The sequence below is a fragment of the Rhodnius prolixus genome, unplaced genomic scaffold (genome assembly GCF_049639745.1).
Source record: "Rhodnius prolixus isolate KJV_2025 unplaced genomic scaffold, Rpr scaffold_2, whole genome shotgun sequence".
Classification (NCBI taxonomy): domain Eukaryota; kingdom Metazoa; phylum Arthropoda; class Insecta; order Hemiptera; family Reduviidae; genus Rhodnius; species Rhodnius prolixus.
In genome coordinates this window covers 62,087,100-62,106,625 of record NW_027411592.1, presented here as the reverse complement: position 1 = coordinate 62,106,625, position 19,526 = coordinate 62,087,100, and the positions used below count along the sequence as shown (strand labels likewise).

The 19,526-nt window shown below is 37.6% G+C and overlaps 1 protein-coding gene across 10 annotated transcripts in view; it reads left to right on the top strand.

The window, feature by feature from the left end:
- bma (SCY1-like protein bma) overlaps positions 1-19,526 on the top strand; it is a 144,162-nt gene that overhangs the window by 64,401 nt on the left and 60,235 nt on the right. For all 10 annotated transcript variants that reach the window (XR_012455931.1, XM_074120181.1, XM_074120180.1 and 7 more), the window contains exon 7: positions 14,687-14,832. Coding sequence is in view for 9 of the 10 variants with exons in the window: in XM_074120181.1 (XP_073976282.1) it covers positions 14,687-14,832 (146 nt within the window). In the remaining variant the exon portion in view is untranslated. The remainder of the gene's footprint in view (positions 1-14,686; positions 14,833-19,526) is intronic.

Here is a 19,526-nt window from a genome sequence, read left to right as displayed (position 1 = left end):
CTTGTTGTTTCCTTTCTGCTGATATTTGCATCGCAGAGCTCTGGATTCTGTTCCATTTACTCTCTTAATATGATGATCTATTCCATATTCCTCGTCTGGGCCTTGTTTTCCATTTTTTTTTTTCCTGCCATTGGGTTCGTAACCATTTATTTTTTATGGAGTAAGGGGGTTAGTCCTACGCCCAGTCCCGAACCTGGAGACAAGCTAACTTCACCATGTCGATGAGCGTTGTCCGCCCACTTAGGTAATTTCGCGTAATCCATGGGGCACCGCACGGAGGCGACCCACCCTGATACTTTAACCTAAACCAGTCCCCCCCTTCCACCGTAAAAAGAATTACTCAGTAAAGTATTCAAATAATAGTTATTTTTAAGAAGAACATGACGATCTACTTAGACTAGAAATAATCCTAGAGGAATCCTCGACAGAAATGCTCCAGAAAAAGTGGTGAAGGGGATTATACTGGACATGAATTTTTTTGTTTTAAGCCGGATGCCCTTAACAGTATAATACACAGAAGTAGTACTTCAAAGGGAAGTTTACCCAACCTTTCTAAAAAGTGCATTTCAAAGGAATTCTTCTTGATAAATGTTCCCAATAAAAAATGAGACCTGAGTACAAGTTTAAAACATCGTTGGAATCATTTTGGAGGGAAAAACTCAGTATAGGTTTAAGAGATTTTGATGGGTAAGTCGAATCGTACCAAATCGAATATAAAATTTTAAGCTTCCGGCGAGTTTTCGATTTTGAGACATTTCACACCCCCCACCACAACAAGTTTTTCCAACTTTTGGGCCTAAAAACGAATGTTTCCGGTAACAATTCGATTCCTGAAATTTTGCATAATCGCTACTTCCCTAATAGGGATATGTAGTAGGATATGCACCATTGGTGCTTACCCATCTCGCACTGAGAACGATGGAAACACCAGTGCGGTTCCTTCCTTCGGAAGGTACAAAAATTCTATTCTTTGGCTTTTTATGTAAAATAATAAGAATTCTTCACAAATTGTTGGATTGAGATGTATATTTTGTCCCAGAAAGAAAACATGGCTGCCAATCTATTTTTAGACAGAGTTATTCTGGCCTTTGTTGGATAAAATGAGGTATCGCAATGAAAAACTCTCCCTTTAACATGCTGTGCATCTTCCGTCTAAAATGAAAGTTCAATTTATCAAGATGGCAGCTATGTTGGAACAGGGGCAGAAGCACGACTACATCAAACGGAATGGCTAATAGGTAGTCAATTATTGGCAGAGGCAGAATTGAACTTCAAGCCTTCCACTGTCCACAATGATGTCACTTTGTGCCAAATTCACCTGCCCAGTACTCCAACTGTATCACCACCATATCTCCAGCAAGCAGAGCACTTTGATTAAATAAGAAATCTTGTAAAATATTCACTACTTCCTCTTGCCGCATTACGTAATCAAATATTCTTGTTACTAAGAATATTTACTAAGAGCTAACGGTGTATTTATGGTGAAAATTGTAATAAATTAGTTTTACAACTAGGCTATTCCGTTTTCCGCAATTTAGAACTGACCATTCTTCCGATACTTACATTCTGATTCTTGTTTTTAGGTTCTCAGATTTAAGCTGTAATCTGTTTAGTGGCTTTTTCCAAGTTGGGCATGTTGTCAGGAATGGCTAAAAGAGTGAATGCCTCAGTCCTAGAAACATTCTACGACTCCCCTGGGAGCATAAAATCGGTTTCTACTAACCATAATGTAGTGTGTTTATGCAAACCCCACTGCAAGTCCAAGGTGAGTTCAGTTATTATGAGGAGGGTAGGAGACGGTAAAGGATCGCGTCGTTAGTCTGTAAGAGCCGCCGTAACTAGTTCCCCATTCCTGCGAGATTGATGGGCTGGAATGGCCACGATCAATATTGAATAAGCGGCTCCAGAGATTAACTTAATGTTCCAGCAGGTTCCCAACTTTCCGCACTATACCATTTATCTGAGAAGAGTTTAATAAAAACCCCTTAAATCATGAGTTAATATGGCGAGTTTAAAGAAAAACTGGGAGAGCTGGGAAAAAGAAAAAGCTCGGGTGAGGGAACTATCAACTCTTTCTAATGTTCTGCCATCGGTAGAATGCGTAATGAGTAATTAGTTTCAACAACAAAACGTTAGTGCCAAAAATAGCCTAGCGATAGAACTGATTAGGGCACCGCACATTAACCAGATAGACTTTGTTTTATTAAATAGTAATTTATTGACAGTCGAATAGAAAGGAACATTCTATTTATATTATTACTTTGAGGACAGAAACAATGGCAAGCATCAATAGTGAAATGGTACTGAGATAAGGGCATAACGAGAGTTCAGTAATTGGTGAAGACTAGGCAGCAGCAGAGCACTGACAGCGGCGAGTCGGCTGATCAAGAAAATGTGAACAGCAACTTCGGACAGCCGGCCAACACGGACATAATTCCGGGCACCCAACAAGGATCGGGAAGAAAACAGGCAATCTGTTGTTGCTCCCAGATTGTCCTTGCACTAATGAAAATACAATCTATTGCGCTTCATCGTCACAGTCCAACACTGGCAAGCAGAATGTAAAAGGGAGACGGCAACTGATTAAACTATTTGATTATCAGCATCTTTTTTATTTTTAACTATTTTACAATCCATTAATAGTATAATATCAAGGTTGTCCTGGCTTATTGGCCGCCGTTCTCAAGTCAATTCTGAGGGAGCCATTTTATCTCTGACTTGCTATAAAGGCTGCACAGCTTTCAAAATTCGTAAATAAAAGCCAAAAGATAATTTTAACTTTTCCATTAGGCAAGCCGCAATACTTGAAGTCCTTTTTTTATTTAGAGCTTCTAAGTTTTAAGGGTTAGGGGGATGTACACATGGTGACCATTCAGGGGCAGGGGGACGTTCAGTTTCCCATCTTTTTTATATCCTTTTATTCCTTATTTACCTTTGATTTTTATTTACATATATTAGTTTTAATAATGGTGTTGGCACAGATATAAAATAAGATGTTAAGAATTTTGAAGGCAGGAATTAGTAAAAGGAACTGGCTGGATGGAGTGAAATATGCCCCATCTCAGAGCTATTTAAACTTTAAAACATTCATCAAAGTATTCAAGAAATATGAAGTGACGTTAAATCTTCCAGCGAAGGCGACTCACTCGACTGGAAACTCCTCAGCATAAAGTTAAGCTCTTTGCCAAGTATCAAGTCTAATTTAGTGGGTCTTGATTTATTGTAATAAATTATCTAGATAATAATAGTTGATTTTTATTCTTTCTTAAACAAGTATATTTGGAACGTTCTAGAGTTTAAAAACGGCATTAAAAATTACCTTCACGCTGCAAATTTGGGCTCAATAGTGCTGTCTCTTCCTCCTAGTAACTGGAGGTATTGCAATCATGTTTTGCATTAATGATTAATGCTTGTAAAAAAATGTAATATTACTGAATGCTAGAATGTATCAGAGTTGGGCACTGATTAAAAAAACAATTAAATTCTAAATTTAATTGATTAATTTTTTTAATTGATTAAATTTATTTTTAATTTTAATCAGAATTTAATCAGCGAATTTAATCGTAATTTTAATCATATGACAATTATTTAATCAATTAAATTTCAGATTTAATCGTTTATCAAACTAATTTAATTAAACTAAAAAAATTATGATTAAATCTGAGAATTAAATTGAACTTTAATTTTAATCACCGAATTAGTTCAATTTCATCGTTAATCAAACTAATTTAATCATCCACTTTTATGGCTTTTCAACCAATGGTTCGAACCACGTTTAGGCAAGGCCCTTTTTCTGAGCGTCTTCAGTAAATACTTTTCGGTTAATTTTTGTAGACTTGGACTTCTTCACGAGTCTATAGACCAGTGAATCTTAACCGGTGAACCGCGAGTATGGTCCAAGTGTTAAATGTATTGAAATTTGAAACTTAGGAAAGATTCGGAAACAATAAATTATTCCTTTTTTTTTAATTTGAATTTAATTTTAAGTTCTTGCTGAATACCGAATTTAAAATTATTTAATGTTAGTGTTCCGAGAGAAAAATATAAACATATAATTGGGATTCGCGTCTATGAAAAGGTTAAGAACCACTGATATATAGGGTTGAAAATTTTTTGGGTCATGAAATTCTGTAAAATTATGGCCGTTCTATATCTCCCACTGTGAACCACGTATTGATATGAAATTTTGTTCTCTTGTACACTTTGTTTTTCTCTATTATAAACTATAGGTATTTTGTGCACAGATCTAAAAAGGTAGAAGATATAAAGGGTTGAAAATTTTTTGGGTCATGAAATTCTGTAAAATTATGGCCGTTCTATATCTCCCTCTGTGAACCACGTATTGATATGGAATTTTGTTCTCTTATACACTTTGTTTTTCTCAATTATAAACTATAGTTATTTTGTGCTCAGATCATTTAATGTAGAAGATATAAAGGGTTGAAAATTTTTTGGGTCATGAAATTCTGTAAAATTGTGGCCGTTCTATATCGCCCACTGTGAACCACGTATTGATATGGAATTTTGTTCTCTTATACACTTTGTTTTTCTCAATTATAAATTATAGTTATTTTGTGCTCAGATCTATAAATGTAGAAGATATAAAGGGTTGAAAATTTTTTGGGTCATGAAATTCTGTAAAATTGTGGCCGTTCTATATCTCCCACTGTGAACCACGTATTGATATGGAATTTTGTTCTCTTATACACTTTGTTTTTCTCAATTATAAACTATAGTTATTTTCTGCTCAGATCTATAAATGTAGAAGATATAAAGGGTTAAAAAATTTTTGGGTCATGAAATTCTGTAAGATTATGGCCGTTCTATATCTCCCACTGTGAACCACGTATTTATATGAAATTTTGTTCTCGTATACACTTTGTTTTTCTCAATTATAAACTATAGTTATTTTGTGCACATATCTATAAATGTAGAAGATATAAAAGGTTGAAAATTTTTTGGGTCATGAAATTCTGTAAGATTATGGCCGTTCTATATCTCCCACTGTGAACCACGTATTGATATGAAATTTTGTTCTCTTGTACACTTTGTTTTTCTCTATTATAAACTATAGGTATTTTGTGCACATATCTAAAAAGGTAGAAGATATAAAGGGTTGAAAATTTTTTGGGTCATGAAATTCTGTAAATTTATGGCCGTTCTATATCTCCCACTGTGAACCACGTATTGATATGGAATTTTGTTCTCTTATACACTTTGTTTTTCTCAGTTATAAACTATAGTTATTTTGTGCTCAGATCTATAAATGTAGAAGATATAAAAGGTTGAACATTTTTTGGGTCATGAAATTCTGTAAAATTGTGGCCGTTCTATATCGCCCACTGTGAACCACGTATTGATATGGAATTTTGTTCTCTTATACACTTTGTTTTTCAGAATTATAAACTATAATTATTTTGTGCTCAGATCTATAAATGTAGAAGATATAAAGGGTTGAAAATTTTTTGGGTCATGAAATTCTGTAAAATTGTGGCCGTTCTATATCTCCCACTGTGAACCACGTATTGATATGGAATTTTGTTCTCTTATACACATTGTTTTTCTCAATTATAAACTATAGTTATTTTGTGCTCAGATCTATAAATGTAGAAGATATAAAGGGTTGAAAATTTTTTGGGTCATGAAATTCTGTAAAATTGTGGCCGTCCTGTATCTCCCAACGTGAACGACGTATTGATATGAAATTTTGTTCTCTTGTACACTTTGTTTTTCTCAAATATAAACTATAGTTATTTTGTGCTCAGATCTTTAAATGTAGATGATATAAAGGGTTGAAAATTTTTTGGGTCATGAAATTCTGTAAAATTGTGGCCGTTCTATATCTCCCACTGTGAACCACGTATTGATATGAAATTTTGTTCTCTTATACACTTTGTTTTTCTCAATTATAAACTATAGTTATTTTGTGCACATATCTATAAATGTAGAAGATATAAAAGGTTGAAAATTTTTTGGGTCATGAAATTCTGTATGATTATGGCCGTTCTATATCTCCCACTGTGAACCACGTATTGATATGGAATTTTGTTCTCTTATACACTTTGTTTTTCTCAGTTATAAACTATAGTTATTTTGTGCTCAGATCTATAAATGTAGAAGATATAAAAGGTTGAACATTTTTTGGGTCATGAAATTCTGTAAAATTGTGGCCGTTCTATATCTCCCACTGTGAACCACGTATTGATATGGAATTTTGTTCTCCTATACACTTTGTTTTTCTCAATTATAAACTATAGTTATTTTGTGCTCAGATCTATAAATGTAGAAGATATAAAGGGTTGACAATTTTTTGGGTCATGAAATTCTATAAGATTATGGCCGTTCTATATCTCCCACTGTGAACCACGTATTGATATGAAATATTGTTCTCTTGTACACTTTGTTTTTCTCAATTATAAACTATAGTTATTTTGTGCACATATCTATAAATGTAGAAGATATAAAGGGTTGAAAATTTTTTGGGTCATGAAATTCTGTAAAATTGTGGCCGTTCTTTATCTCCCACTGTGAACCACGTATTGATATGAAATTTTGTTCTCTTATACACTTTGTTTTTCTCAATCATAAACTATAGTTATTTTGTGGACAGATCTTTAAATGTAGAAGATATAAAGCAGTGGTTTTTAATCGGTGTTCCGCGAATATGGTCCAAGTGTTCCGCGAAGTTTCAATTTTAAATGTATTGTAATTTATAAACTTAGGATGATACGAAAACAAAAAATTGTTCCTTTTTTTTTTAATTTTAATTTAATTTTAAGTTCTTGCTAAATACCGAATTTCAAATTTATTAATGTTAGTGTTCCGCGTCTATGAAAAGGTTATGAACCACTGCACATAAGTAAATGTGAGTGTAAGGTGGTCCTATCTAAGTCTAGTGAGTGGTAAACATGGTGAAATGTGAGAGTAAGGTGGTCCTATCTAAGGCTAGTGAGTGGTGAACATAGTTAAATGTGAGTGTAAGGTGGTCCTATCTAAGTCTAGTGAGTGGTAAACATGGTGAAATGTTAGTGTAAGGGGGTCCTGTCTAAGTCTAGTGAGTGGTAAACATGGTTAAATGTGAGTGTAAGGTGGTCCTATCTAAGTCTAGTGAGTCGCCAACTAGGTAAATTGTGAGTGTAAGGTGGTCCTATCTAAGTATAGTGAGTGGTAAACATGGTTAAATGTGAGTGTAAGGTGGTCCTATCTAAGTCTAGTGAGTCGCCAACATGGTTAAATGTGAGTGTAAGGTGGTCCTATCTAAGTATAGTGAGTGGTAAACATGGTTAAATGTGAGTGTAAGGTGGTCCTATCTAAGTATAGTGAGTGGTAAACATGGTTAAATGTGAGGGTGAGGTGGTCCTATCTAAGAATAGTGAGTGGTAAACATGGTTAAGTGTGTGTGTAAGGTAGTCTTGAGAGTCACCAACATGGTATATATGAGACACCAGACTGGTAGAATGAAGGTGCCAAGTTTGGGAAAGGTGAAAATATTGATAGAGAAGAGGCACCAGCTAGGCGGAATAAAGATGCATTGGTCCGATTCTGGTTTAACCATTGGCAATGTTTGGTTTTAAAAATTTAATCTCTCAAATTTTGATTAAATTAAAAAATTTAATCGTCCAAAGTGATTAAAACTAAATTTGGAATTTAATTCAATCAATTAAAATTCTGATTATTTAATTTTAATTTTAATCTTAATTTTTAGTTATGATTAAAAATTTTAATTGATTAAATTGCGATTAAATTAAAAGTGAATTTAATTTTAATCAACTAATTTTGGCCGATTAAATTTTTTAATTTTAATCATGATTAAAATTAAATTTCGGTTTAATTCAATTGTTTTTTAATTGATTAAATTTTTGCCCAACTCTGGTATGTATCAATTAAAATAACTATATTAAAAGTGTTTTGCAGAACAGTTGTACAGGGGTTAAACATCAAAAAGTGCACGATAAAGCATAACGATATCAATTGTTTTTCTCTTTATGATCTGAAGTGTGAAAGAAATGTTGTTTAGTGGCTGATTGTATACCTTTTGTCGCTTAATTAACCGTTATGCTTAACCTCTTAAACTTTAAGTTTTTGCTTAAATATACCACGATCGTATCAATGTTATCAATGGAGATCATGCAATAGACATCGGTAATATTCTTATTGAGTTGCTCTTAGTACACATTCTCCCATGAAACTGGAGGAAAGGGCACTTCTGCCCTTGAGGGTGCTTCTGCTGCTTGGCTTAAAAGTTCTACTTCAGAACTTCAGAGTCTCTTCATCTTTTGAAGGGTTTGGATTAGACGGGTATTTCTCAGTCGGAGCACAATTCCACTGACGGCAGTTTTCGCTTCGCTGGCTTTCTCAGAATATCGCGTGCACATCTCCGTAAACCAGCATCCCTCAGCTGATCTGCTGGGATCAGCTGATGGTGTTCAGGCTTTTCAAATCTCTCAGGTTGTTGATGCCATTATAAAGTCGCCAGCTATATAGTCGTTACTCTGGTTGAGAGTTACAAACTGTTGTCTGGAGAGCTTATAAACTGCGTGTGACACCCAAAAGCAATCCCTCTCGGCCTCCGGGAGTTATGTCCGTGTAACAGGTGGCGGTTTAGCTTTAAAGCTTTTATCTTTCTTATAAATTGATGTTCATTTATTGCGTCGTAACATCAAACTAAAACAAAGAGATTTTGTTTGAACATTAGTTAGCTGTAAACGCTAAAAATTCCGTTCTTAAAAAGAGATCAAGGAATAAATGGGCCGGTAAAGAAAGTTCTTTGAGACATTCATTTCGTAGAGCAGTGCAGATGCTGGCCAAGGTCTGAAGATCTGAAGTGCGCTCTAACGGCAGCTCATTCGGCGGACTAACCAACTTTTTCCATCCTTAGTTTTCCTTAAAACCAAATATTTTGAAGTGAAGTCTGACAGTTATCAGACAGCTGAAGTTTTGAACTTTCTTCAACCTTATATAAGTTTATATCCTTATATCAGCTTATATAAGTCGGCCGAGTTATGGATTGAAGAATCAATCTTCCATCAGGCCGCCTCACCCTAAAATTATTAGAATTGAAAATTTCACACGATCCTAGCACTTAATCTTATAGCAATAAGGAAAAGCTAAACTTAGCGGGGGCTAAACTTCAGACCTACCAAGCAGTGGGGGGAATATGCAGTTTTAACCACCTGTTGGATATTCTTGAAAATCAAAGATCAAAGATCGGATTTATTCTTAGATAATCTGTAATACTGTTTAAATGATGCACTTAGTGAACCGAAACAATTAGGTTGAAGTCATAGTCCGCAGTTTGATAATCGTCTCTAGGATCCTGTAAACACACCCTTATTCTATTTAATGCTCTCGAGGGAGCACTTAGGCTGAACCTACTTAATCTCTTCAGCATTCAACAGAGAAGAAAAGAAAATCCGCAATTTGGAGCCATCTCATGACTGTTTCTTGTAAACTTCTTCTTTCTTTGATTCTGGCAGCCAGATCAATAGTCAGGAAATGATTGCAAGTCTTGGAGTTTTCAAGGGATGAAAAGAGACCGCCCACAACATCATCTAACGCTCTAACTCTTTCTTATGCCCCAATGTGGAAACTTCTTTAACTACTTTGATGAGCCCTCTGGCTCCAGGGTTTTCAAAGCAATTTGGCTGACCCAAAAACTCTATTTCCGCCAACCTGTTGCTCTCTAGTTATTTCTGGCGTCTGAGCTCTATCTATCTCGATAGTAAGATCTCGAACAGCAACACCAATGCATCATCACTGAGCCAAAAGAGAATAATTGCTTCTGAAGCAGTGTTCAATGTTATGAACTACTTGAAGAAACATAGCCGTTTTACTAATCAGGATGGAGGTCTTTAAAATCCTAGGAGGGTGTTAATCCTTCGATTTTAGAAGTTCCCTTTGAGAAACAAAATGACGAGGAGCTGGTTTGTCAGGTAATTGATTGGAATAACGTTGTGATAAAGCGGAAAGAAAATTGGGCTGTTGAGCTAGTTGGCAAGAGGCCTAGGTAGATGATGTCATGGACACAGGTGGTTATGGGACTGTGATGTTGCTGGCTATGTGGTAAATATAAAGATGGCAACAGGTAGTAGTGCTAGTTTGTTTTTGGTGTGCTGGTAGTGGCAGGCCTGCTCGCATTCTCTCTGTGTAAGTGAGTGACACTCTGAGTGGAACGACAACAACACGGCGAGCAAGTCTGGGTCTGGATCAATACCCAGCGCCATGACCTGTCGACCCATTTATTCCCCTCCTCTCACCCGTCTTCCCCCAAACTTGCTTGGCAATCACCATAAAACACTAGCGTAACCATCTATTACACATTTATGGCATTTCTTTAATTAGCCACAATCTTTCTGGCTTCGCAGAACAACTACTGCTGATCGAGCGGAAGAGCGCCATTCTTACCGGAAAGACTTGCTTTTGGCGCAATTTTACTTGAAACTTAAAATATGCACGAGTATGTATTCTTCAATAAATGGGGTTTTGTTTATCACTTTTCTTTAATGAAATTTATTTTCTCGTAAATAGCCTACTTCCTAAGAGCTTTCTGCCAGTGTTGTGATGGCAGTGTCGTCCACAGTAACGGGACCACAGTGCACTGGAAAAAGCTCCGGGCGCAAAGAACTCAAGATGTGACGCGCCTCAAATTAAAAAAAAATAAAAAATCTTATAGTGACTAATAAGAAGTCTACTAGTCTTTAGTATAAATGCCAAGTTAAAGTATACCTAATTGAATAAATTGCGCTGAAAGTAAGTCATGCGTTTTCACGTCAGATTTTCCTATAATTTAATTTTGAAATACTCGTAGAGTCACATGTTTCAGTCAGTTGAATAGATTTTTTTATTGATTAAATATGTATCTTTCTGTAAAACAAGAAAAAAAAAACTCAGCTAATTATGAAAAGACTGGTTATGGCCCAGGATCCGCAAGTTTAGGGGCGATTTATGAATGCCTAAGTGCCTAATTAGATCCATTTTCTCGGTATATTGAATGGGGGGGGGGGGCGTTCTGACAGAAGGGATATGTTATGTTAGAAAGGATATTTACCAAGCAATCAATCTGTCCTGAAGGCTATCACAATACTTCCTTTCCACGGGAACATGGAGGCAAATCCAGGATCAACTTCCTCGGCAATTACATAAACTATCCAATCAATGTGCTACTGGCTCATTCTAGACAAACGGGACCGGCGCCTCGTCGCTTCTTTTACGTAATCAGATAATATTTATTCTAGCACGGATACATGCTTTCTAAATGGATTTCGTAACTTCCTGCCACTTCCGCTTCCACTTTTAAGCAGAAAGATAAATGTAAAATAACTTCTTTCCTTGAGGGAACAGATTAGCTGAATGGCTATTACATTCTTCTCCCTTGCGGAGTTGCTGGGTCTGCCCTTAGATTCTCTATTAGAACTCACAGAGTATCGTCTGAAACAGAAGCTCCTTAAGTTAAAAAAAGAGAAAGAAATCGCTTACCTGGTCAAACATCTTTCACCGCCAACTTATTGCAAACAAGTTAAGAAAATAAAATGAAGCTTTCAAATAAACTGAATTACATGCTGGATTTATAGAGGGTGGACACGCGATCTGTACATCGCTCCTCTAACCTCCACCAACTTGATTATAATAGAGAATTTTTTTCCCTGCTGGATCGAAATTCACGTTCTAGTGAAGCGATTCTATTGAAAAGGGTGAACGTACTCATTAAATGAATATCCCAGTGAATACCCGAGTCCTAAACTAGCCCCAGGGATATCATCCGGCTGATCCAAATATTTATTTAAAAAGCTCCTTAACTTGAACACTAACCTGATTTTCTCTCACCGCATTTTGCGTAATCAAGTTTTCTTGGAACTTAAAAGATAAAAGATGAAAGACTTCCTTCCGAAGATTCCTAAAATAAGCTTACGTCACAATTCCTTCTAAATCACATTCCAAACTAGAATGTTAGGGTAGCCTACGAAATAATTCAATTGGTTTGCTGTTTGCTCGGGAGGAGGATGTACTCGTATTACAGTTCTTATATTTCAGTTTCCTTCCTTTCCAGCGCATTGTACTTCTTCAAGTTCACCATGCGCACCCACCAAACATTAAGCAAAAGGAATATAAATTTAATTAAGATTTAAGTACGCTGGCGCTAATTTCACACCGAGAAGATGAACCCTTGCTGCTGATAGAAGCAATTATGAGTTTATTGGGTGTTACTCTATTCCAGGGGAGCTATTTGCTGGCTGACACCAAACTAAGGACTGATCCACAACTCACTCTCTGGCACCCCTCCAGCCCTATCTGCTGATAAACTAAGTAATTATCATTGTTTAGATTCAGCTTAGCGTCGTGCACGAACGCTCTCGCATGATAAATTTAATGCTTGTAACAGTGGGCGACCTTTAGGGCTCCCGGCCTAAACCCCAGATTATCTGAATTAAAGTAATTACAATTGGGTTACTTATCAGCCAGTGTTAGTCTGCGGCTAGGATAGTAGACTCTGCGCAGACTCATCGAACTTCTAAACAATCATCAAATCACAAAACAGCCTCACAGAGTGATCTCCCAGATCTAAAAAACAGATCATTCAAAAAAGAGCAATATTGCCTTTTTTAAACAGCAACAGTCTAAACATTATTCAAGTTCCAACAGGTCAGTTTATATTCCTCACATTTGAAATTATGTTTGCTTATTCTATTCTTTTTAATTTTGTATTTGTGTTTAGTCGGTACTTGGCACTGTTCTGGCACTTTAGAACAAAGTTGATTTTCTGAAATGAATTTTTTTTTTTTAAATATTTTAATGAAATGGTCTCTAGGTTCAAAGAATACTGATGGAGCTAGTTTCTCAAAGATTGATGATAGATAGCCAACCTTCTCCTTTTTGCGGCTTGCTTTTAAAAGCACTTTGCTCTGAAGCACTTTTGCAATATTTCCTCTTGCAAGAGCTGGAAGGAAGTAGAAAGTTAGTGAACAAGAGTGATGTTGTTTTGTGCTGCGGGAGGTTGGCAGCTGACTGGTGATCTCACAAAGAGATAACACGACGAACAAGTGACGGTTACCTCTCACTATCTGGGGCACACCGAGTCATGCGGAGGAGATTCTAGCCGTAATGTACACTTGTGGGTAATGTGGGTGATAGAAATAAAGTGTGGGTGGTCTGGCCCACACTAGAAGAAGGGGGGACTCTACAACAGAGTTGTATGGAATATCGGCACTAAGGAAACATTAAACTTGTGAGTGTCTCCCATCTATTTGGAGAGGAGCCTCCTAGATAGGTTCTCTTAGATAGTGGCCACTGGAGCGTAAATAACCGAGCTTCGCATCCATTAAAATTGAAGACAAACCACAGCCTCTCTGGTGAATGTAACCATCACCTAGTAGTAGCACTCTAGTCGCACCTCTACAGACAGCTGCACATCCGGGCGGGGGCGGCAGATGGCCAAGTTTGCAGCGGCGGAGTCCTCCTTGCCGGTCTTCCCCCCTCCACTCACGTCTCTATCCCGACCCCACTCCTCTCTGCTCCCAGCCTAACCATTTTATTACTTAAAATATCCACTCCTTATCCTGGGCACTATGCAATTTGCATAACAGCTTCATTGTAGCTTATTTTCGTGAAGCGTTACAGCTACTGACGGAGCTGCAAGTTCAAAAGTTTACTCTTAACAGAAGTACTAGAATATCCGTACACGACCAACCAAGAAATATCAGCGGGAAGTAATACTCTTCATTGCTGCTACCAAAGTTTGGCGATCATCATGTACTATACCATCATCAGATCAGCCAACCTGAAAGTCACATTATTTGCATGATGTAGACAGGAAATTGGCAGATATTGCTCCAATTTGATGGTCTAGATTCAACACAGTCGCAATATCTCCTGGGAAAAACCCATTTACGTGCACATTTAGGAGAGAAGTAGACTTTGAAGTTAAGTAGCGGCCGAGAAGGGACCGTTCTCTTTCCCTTGCCGGGAAACACAAACATCTGAGAAAAAGAGCCATTCAGGCGTCACTAAATCAGCTTCAACATTCAATGTCGGCTGCTCACAAGCTTTCCATCTACAATCCTCCTCCTCCTCCTCCTCCTCCTCCTCCTCCTCCTCCTCCTCCTCCTCCTCCTCCTCCTCCTCCTAACTCATAATTTGCATACCTAAGAGATTGCAGTTTTACAGTTTACCTTAATCTATGAGTTACCATTTCTACCTTAGCTATCATACTATCTACTTTTGCATATCATTCTTGTAACAGGTAATCAGCATTTAAATACAAGTAATACATACTCAGGCTACTTGGGTCACTTTGGACTAACACTTGTTCTTAAGTGATATTAATTTCCTTCGTGTTCTGTGGGCGCTGAGACACGTGCCTTCTTCAACAGTATTCTTTTATTGCTCTCTGATTTTTGCTGACTTGCGTTTTTGGTACCTTAATCAAATGGCCCTGGAAATTTATACAACAGAGCTGCCGAGAAACCGCTTTAGTTAGCGTCTAATTTGATTGATGACACTTAATGCGTCTAGTAGGAAAAAATCGAATTGGAGTGAGCAGATGAAGTATCGCTAAACCCAAGCATTGTAACAGAAAGTGCACCTTAAATCTCAATGAGTATTGGGAAGAACTAGTTAGTCCACAGGGAATGCTGCACTATACTCGTATAATAGGTCTTAATAATATGCTCGTGTTTTCTCTGTGTTGCAGCTCCAGAAGTGCAGACATTGTCGCAGTGCAGTATCAAGAGCGACATGTTCTCGCTAGGCATGGTCATATGCACTATTTACAACAACGGACGGCCTTTAATTCAAGCTAACCATAGTTCTTCGTCCTATGTGAAGCAGCTAGATATGGTGCGTATTCAATGCATCTAATGTGAATGTCCAAACAAATTTTTCTTAGGAAGTAAGAAAATAAGTCTTTGGAATTATGAAAATAAAATAATAATAACAAGAGATCATAGGGAAGGGATTATCTCAGTGGTTAGCGTTCAACTGGAGATCCCAAGTTCGAAACCAGCTGCTTGCCCTTAGATTTTTTCGGCCTAAGAGCTTACAGCTCACTATTCGGTACACTGCCAGAAAAAAACACCGGCATCGTATCTCTTGCTAGAAGGTTTGTGTAATGCAGCTGGGTTGATCTCCAGGTCTGGTTCAAAACTTCAGCCAAAAAATGCCAGGAATGGTTTAAAAAACTGTCTCGGATAGCTTCGACTGCCTGGTAGCAATCAATTTCAATCTAAAAGAGACTGCCAACCAGTCGACCGTCAATGTAGCGTCAGGAAAAAAAAGTATAGAACGAGGGCGCAGAACCTGGAGGTTCCCTAGATTACTTCCGCAATTTCTCTCGTTGCTTTATTAGCTGCACTTCTGAGCCAGTCATTAAACCTATTATTATTTAAAGTACCTGCTTTATACTTGGTCATTTTTAACGTTCTGTTCTAGTTAAGCAAATACACTCGCTGGTTATTTTGTCAAGCTCTAACGTGATGATGGAACTTTCAAGCTCGTTACAACCAGCCAGCCCTTCACACCAATACTTCTCAGAGCGCTGGCACTCCGTGGGCGGGTCTCAGACGATACTTCACAATGACGTCATACCGATTAACCACCTACTGAATAATTTCTAATGCGTCCCACACAAATTAAAAAATTATTTTTCCCAATAATGCTCAGCATCTCTTCTTATTATTTAAATGAAGGCATTAAAAAAACAATTAATACCCATAATTCAAAAGTAATAATAAAATTTACATAATAGGTACTAGATATGCAAACTGTTTCAGTTCTCTTACCGTACTGGCCCATTACGTGTTTATCTCTAGTCGAATGTAGAGAACGTCCTTCTATATTTGGAACTCGTACGTTGCGTCGGTGGATCTTACAAAGGCTACCTGTCAAAGAATATTTTGCGATGGCCCTGACGAAGTGTTTGCATTTAAAAATAAAACTGAATATCTGGGGCTTTTAGTTTTAAAAATTACGGCCCCCCACTCTATTTTCCTCGTATAAAAATTTCCACTGAAATGGCACACACACACACTGGAAACGGTTCTTAAGTGCGAATAGTGTCCAGTCAAACTTTACGGTCGGAAGAATAAGGCTGCTGGAATTTCCTAAGCTTTTCCTTCGTTGAAGTTGGTCACAAAGTGGCTGAGAACAGTGGTTAGGAATGATGCGCTGTAAAGCTCGCTAACAGAATGGGAAATACTCGTAACTCCATTTGAACCGGAATAGAGCATTGGCAATGGGTTCGAAACTAATCCTCAGAGAAACGCTGTGACGTTACGCTTTTCCTGACAGAATAGTTTTTTAAAAAGTATCGTATTGAAATCGATCTTTTTCGTTCAGATTCCAAGTTTGAAGTAATCTTAATTAGAAGAGGAAAGTGGTGAGAGTGTACACACCAGTTCTGTTGGATACAGCGAGGGCGGAGCGGAGGTCAATATTCCGAAAGCCGGGATATCCTGGACAGATGATTAATGGCTGCACTGTGCGCTCCCTTCCAATAATATCCTCTTATTAAAAAATTCCAGACCGCATGCCGGAAGGCCGAGGGCACTCTTTACTTTGGCGGCTATTGATGAATGTAAGTCACTGATCCCGTTCTCCACACAGACTCATGTACCATAGTTACAAATTTCTCATCTTTATCTACACAATTTGTTTGGGATAAAATATTTGTGGAAGAAAATTCCTTTCCAAACACCCTCACGACTTTTCTCAACTTCCTTCAACCTCGGAATCCTTAACACACGGACACGGGGTCACAGTTTATTAAAATTACGCAAAAGAGGATGTTACACTGAGATGATGCCAGAGGATTTTCAATTTATTAGATTAATTGGCAAAAAGCTTCAACTACCTTCTTGGACTTGGTTTCCTAAGGACAGGCCTATCCCCTATATTCGGGATATTTGTGTTTTTAAAGTTGTCAGGTAGTACTGAATTGCCTCTAGTCTAAAGTGTCGGCTCAGAATGGATCGTTGCCTCTGCTATAAGAATGTAAGATAAAGGGTTTATGGAAGCTGAAGGAAATAGACTGACTGGCAGAGTGTGTCTCTCAAATTACTTTGCCCTGCGTGTGGTCAGCTCAACTCAAGAGGATTTCAACTTGGATGTTAGGTGTTGCTAGCTTAGAGCCAGAGTTCCAGGTTAATCTATCTTCTAACGTGTCATTTCACTTTGACTTATCGTTTTGTTTTTGTTTTATTTTCTCACCACTGACTTGGGAACAGACTTTTCTCAAACCCAAATAAAAAAGTTCAATAATTCAGAATGCAAAAAGATGGGAAACGGTTGTGACCAATCTTCTGTCTGCACGGCTTCTTCTGGTGCGTCAACTTTCTCTAGAAATGACTGTCTCGTGTTCCCTTGTAGCCAAATGTTTTAGATGCATAATGTGTATGTTTAGAACTCTGTAGCATTGCGACAATAACACTGAGGAATACAGGGGTTAAAGTCAAACAAGCGAACCGCGCTGCTGCAAGATAACAATGTTTCTGGTAAACTAGATTCTGGTAGTGATGTGGTACGCAGCGTGTAACGAAGTTAGAGCACTCTGCTATTAGTAGAGCGCGCGCTCTACGAGTGCGTTCTGTTGTTGTGAGCAAGAAGAGGAGGGCACTGTCGGTACCCGGAATTGAATCAGCCTCCACTTGTTGCCAAAGTGCAACTCCACTAGCTTGTAGTCGCTCTGTCGCTACCCTAGCCCACCTAGCACAATAGTTTGGCGGTAATATACTCGTATGTACAATCTACGCTGTACTTCAGCTCTCACAAATACCTGTACATCTAACATAAGTGCAGTTCGTATGCACAATCTGATTGGAATACTCACCACTTTCTATTACTGCAATTCAAGGTCACAGGCTATCAGACTTCTACACATTTGAATTCTACTTACTAACATGTAGCATGCTTTACACTTGCTATTGAGAACCTGATGTCAGAACTGTACTATTCAGAATTCTCATAGCAAAATTATTGGAAGAAATTAGTTATTTGTTTTTGGAGAATTCAGTTTTACCTTCATCCGGTGCAGGTATTTCCCTTTGGAGCGTAACGAAAGGGCACCTCCAGTGGGAAAGGTTTTTTATTGTATATTATTACCTAATGTTTATTGCACAAACAGTAATTGTTTCTTTAACTGCCCGTAATCTTCGTAATTTTGTTCGAAATCTTCCTATTACCTTAGGAAGTCGTAAACAGTTTCAGCAAAATTTCGAACGAATTATGAAGATTACGGAGGGGGGCAGTTAAAGAAGCACAGGACTAATTTTAGACAATATGCCCAAGGAAATTTGAAAATATCACTTAATTAGATTCAGGAGATACTGAATTTCCGGTGAAAATCTGAGACGTGCTTTAATTACTTCCTTTTATAACAGGAAGAGCACTTAGTAATCATGATTACTCTTTAAATTCGAAATTCAATTTAATGAATGTGTAAATGGCAGAGAACCCTTTCTGCACCCTTCCACCCCACCGAAACCCACTTGTGGTTTACAATTTGTCATGAATGAACCCAATCGACTGGTAAGTTAAGTCGACTGTAGAATTCTATAAATAACCACAGAGTTTTCAGCTCCTACTTCCCCCCCCCATTTTTAACAGTTTGGCCAAAATGTTTTTTCCCCCTTTACAAATTCTCCTCTTTTTTAATTTATTTGAAGGAGCATGTTGTGACTTGCATAAGTGGTCTCAATTTCTCTAAGTAAAGATTTCATTTAATTAGAATTTATTTTATCTCCTTTATTATATCCAGCCATCTCACTCTACTTCCGTTTCCAAATGCATTAGAAATTCTAAACTATACATATTACAAACGCGTAGCTTTGAAACTATTATTTCTATCATTGCTGTCAGATAGTTTTGTTTATAGAAGTTCTGGGGCATTTGTGGTGTATGTTTAGCTTTAAGTTCGCATTTCAGAGCCCTGGGCGGACTCACAAACCGTCTGATGTTAGTAACTTTCTCTCTGAAATTCGGAAACTAAACCAAGTTACAAAAGGCCAAAATTTAGTTGCGGAAGTCGTATGAGTGTTTTCTGCGGATAAGTTTTTAATTGATTTTTTTGCTGCGGAACCAATGTTAATTCTCTGACAGAATTACTGAAAATCACTGCCGAAAATGTGCGCGTAAAGTGAAAATGGCTTCCAGGAAGTTTATATCAATGGAATGCGCAGAGCTTGGAGTAGGATAAACTATGGCGAACCAGGTCAGACGGAAAGTGGCTGAATCTTCAATTAGGGACCGAGTTCGCCAACAGAGCGACCCAACTCATTCTATTTAACTGGAGACCTTTTACTCTTCTCTTAGAGGGTTCTTGTCATTCAGTTCTCCAATCAATAAATGAGGTTCATTCTGTTTTTGCTGATCATCCCTGCATCTGACTTGGGTCCCAGTCCCACTTAGACCAACCACTCTGACAGTAATTAGTGTCAGGAACTTCTGTACAGTGGTACAGAAATGGGGTGCTGCGTAGGTCGTCCTGGATATAGTTGAAATAGTGTTGCCAATCTCTCCTCTTTCAGTTACCGGAAAGT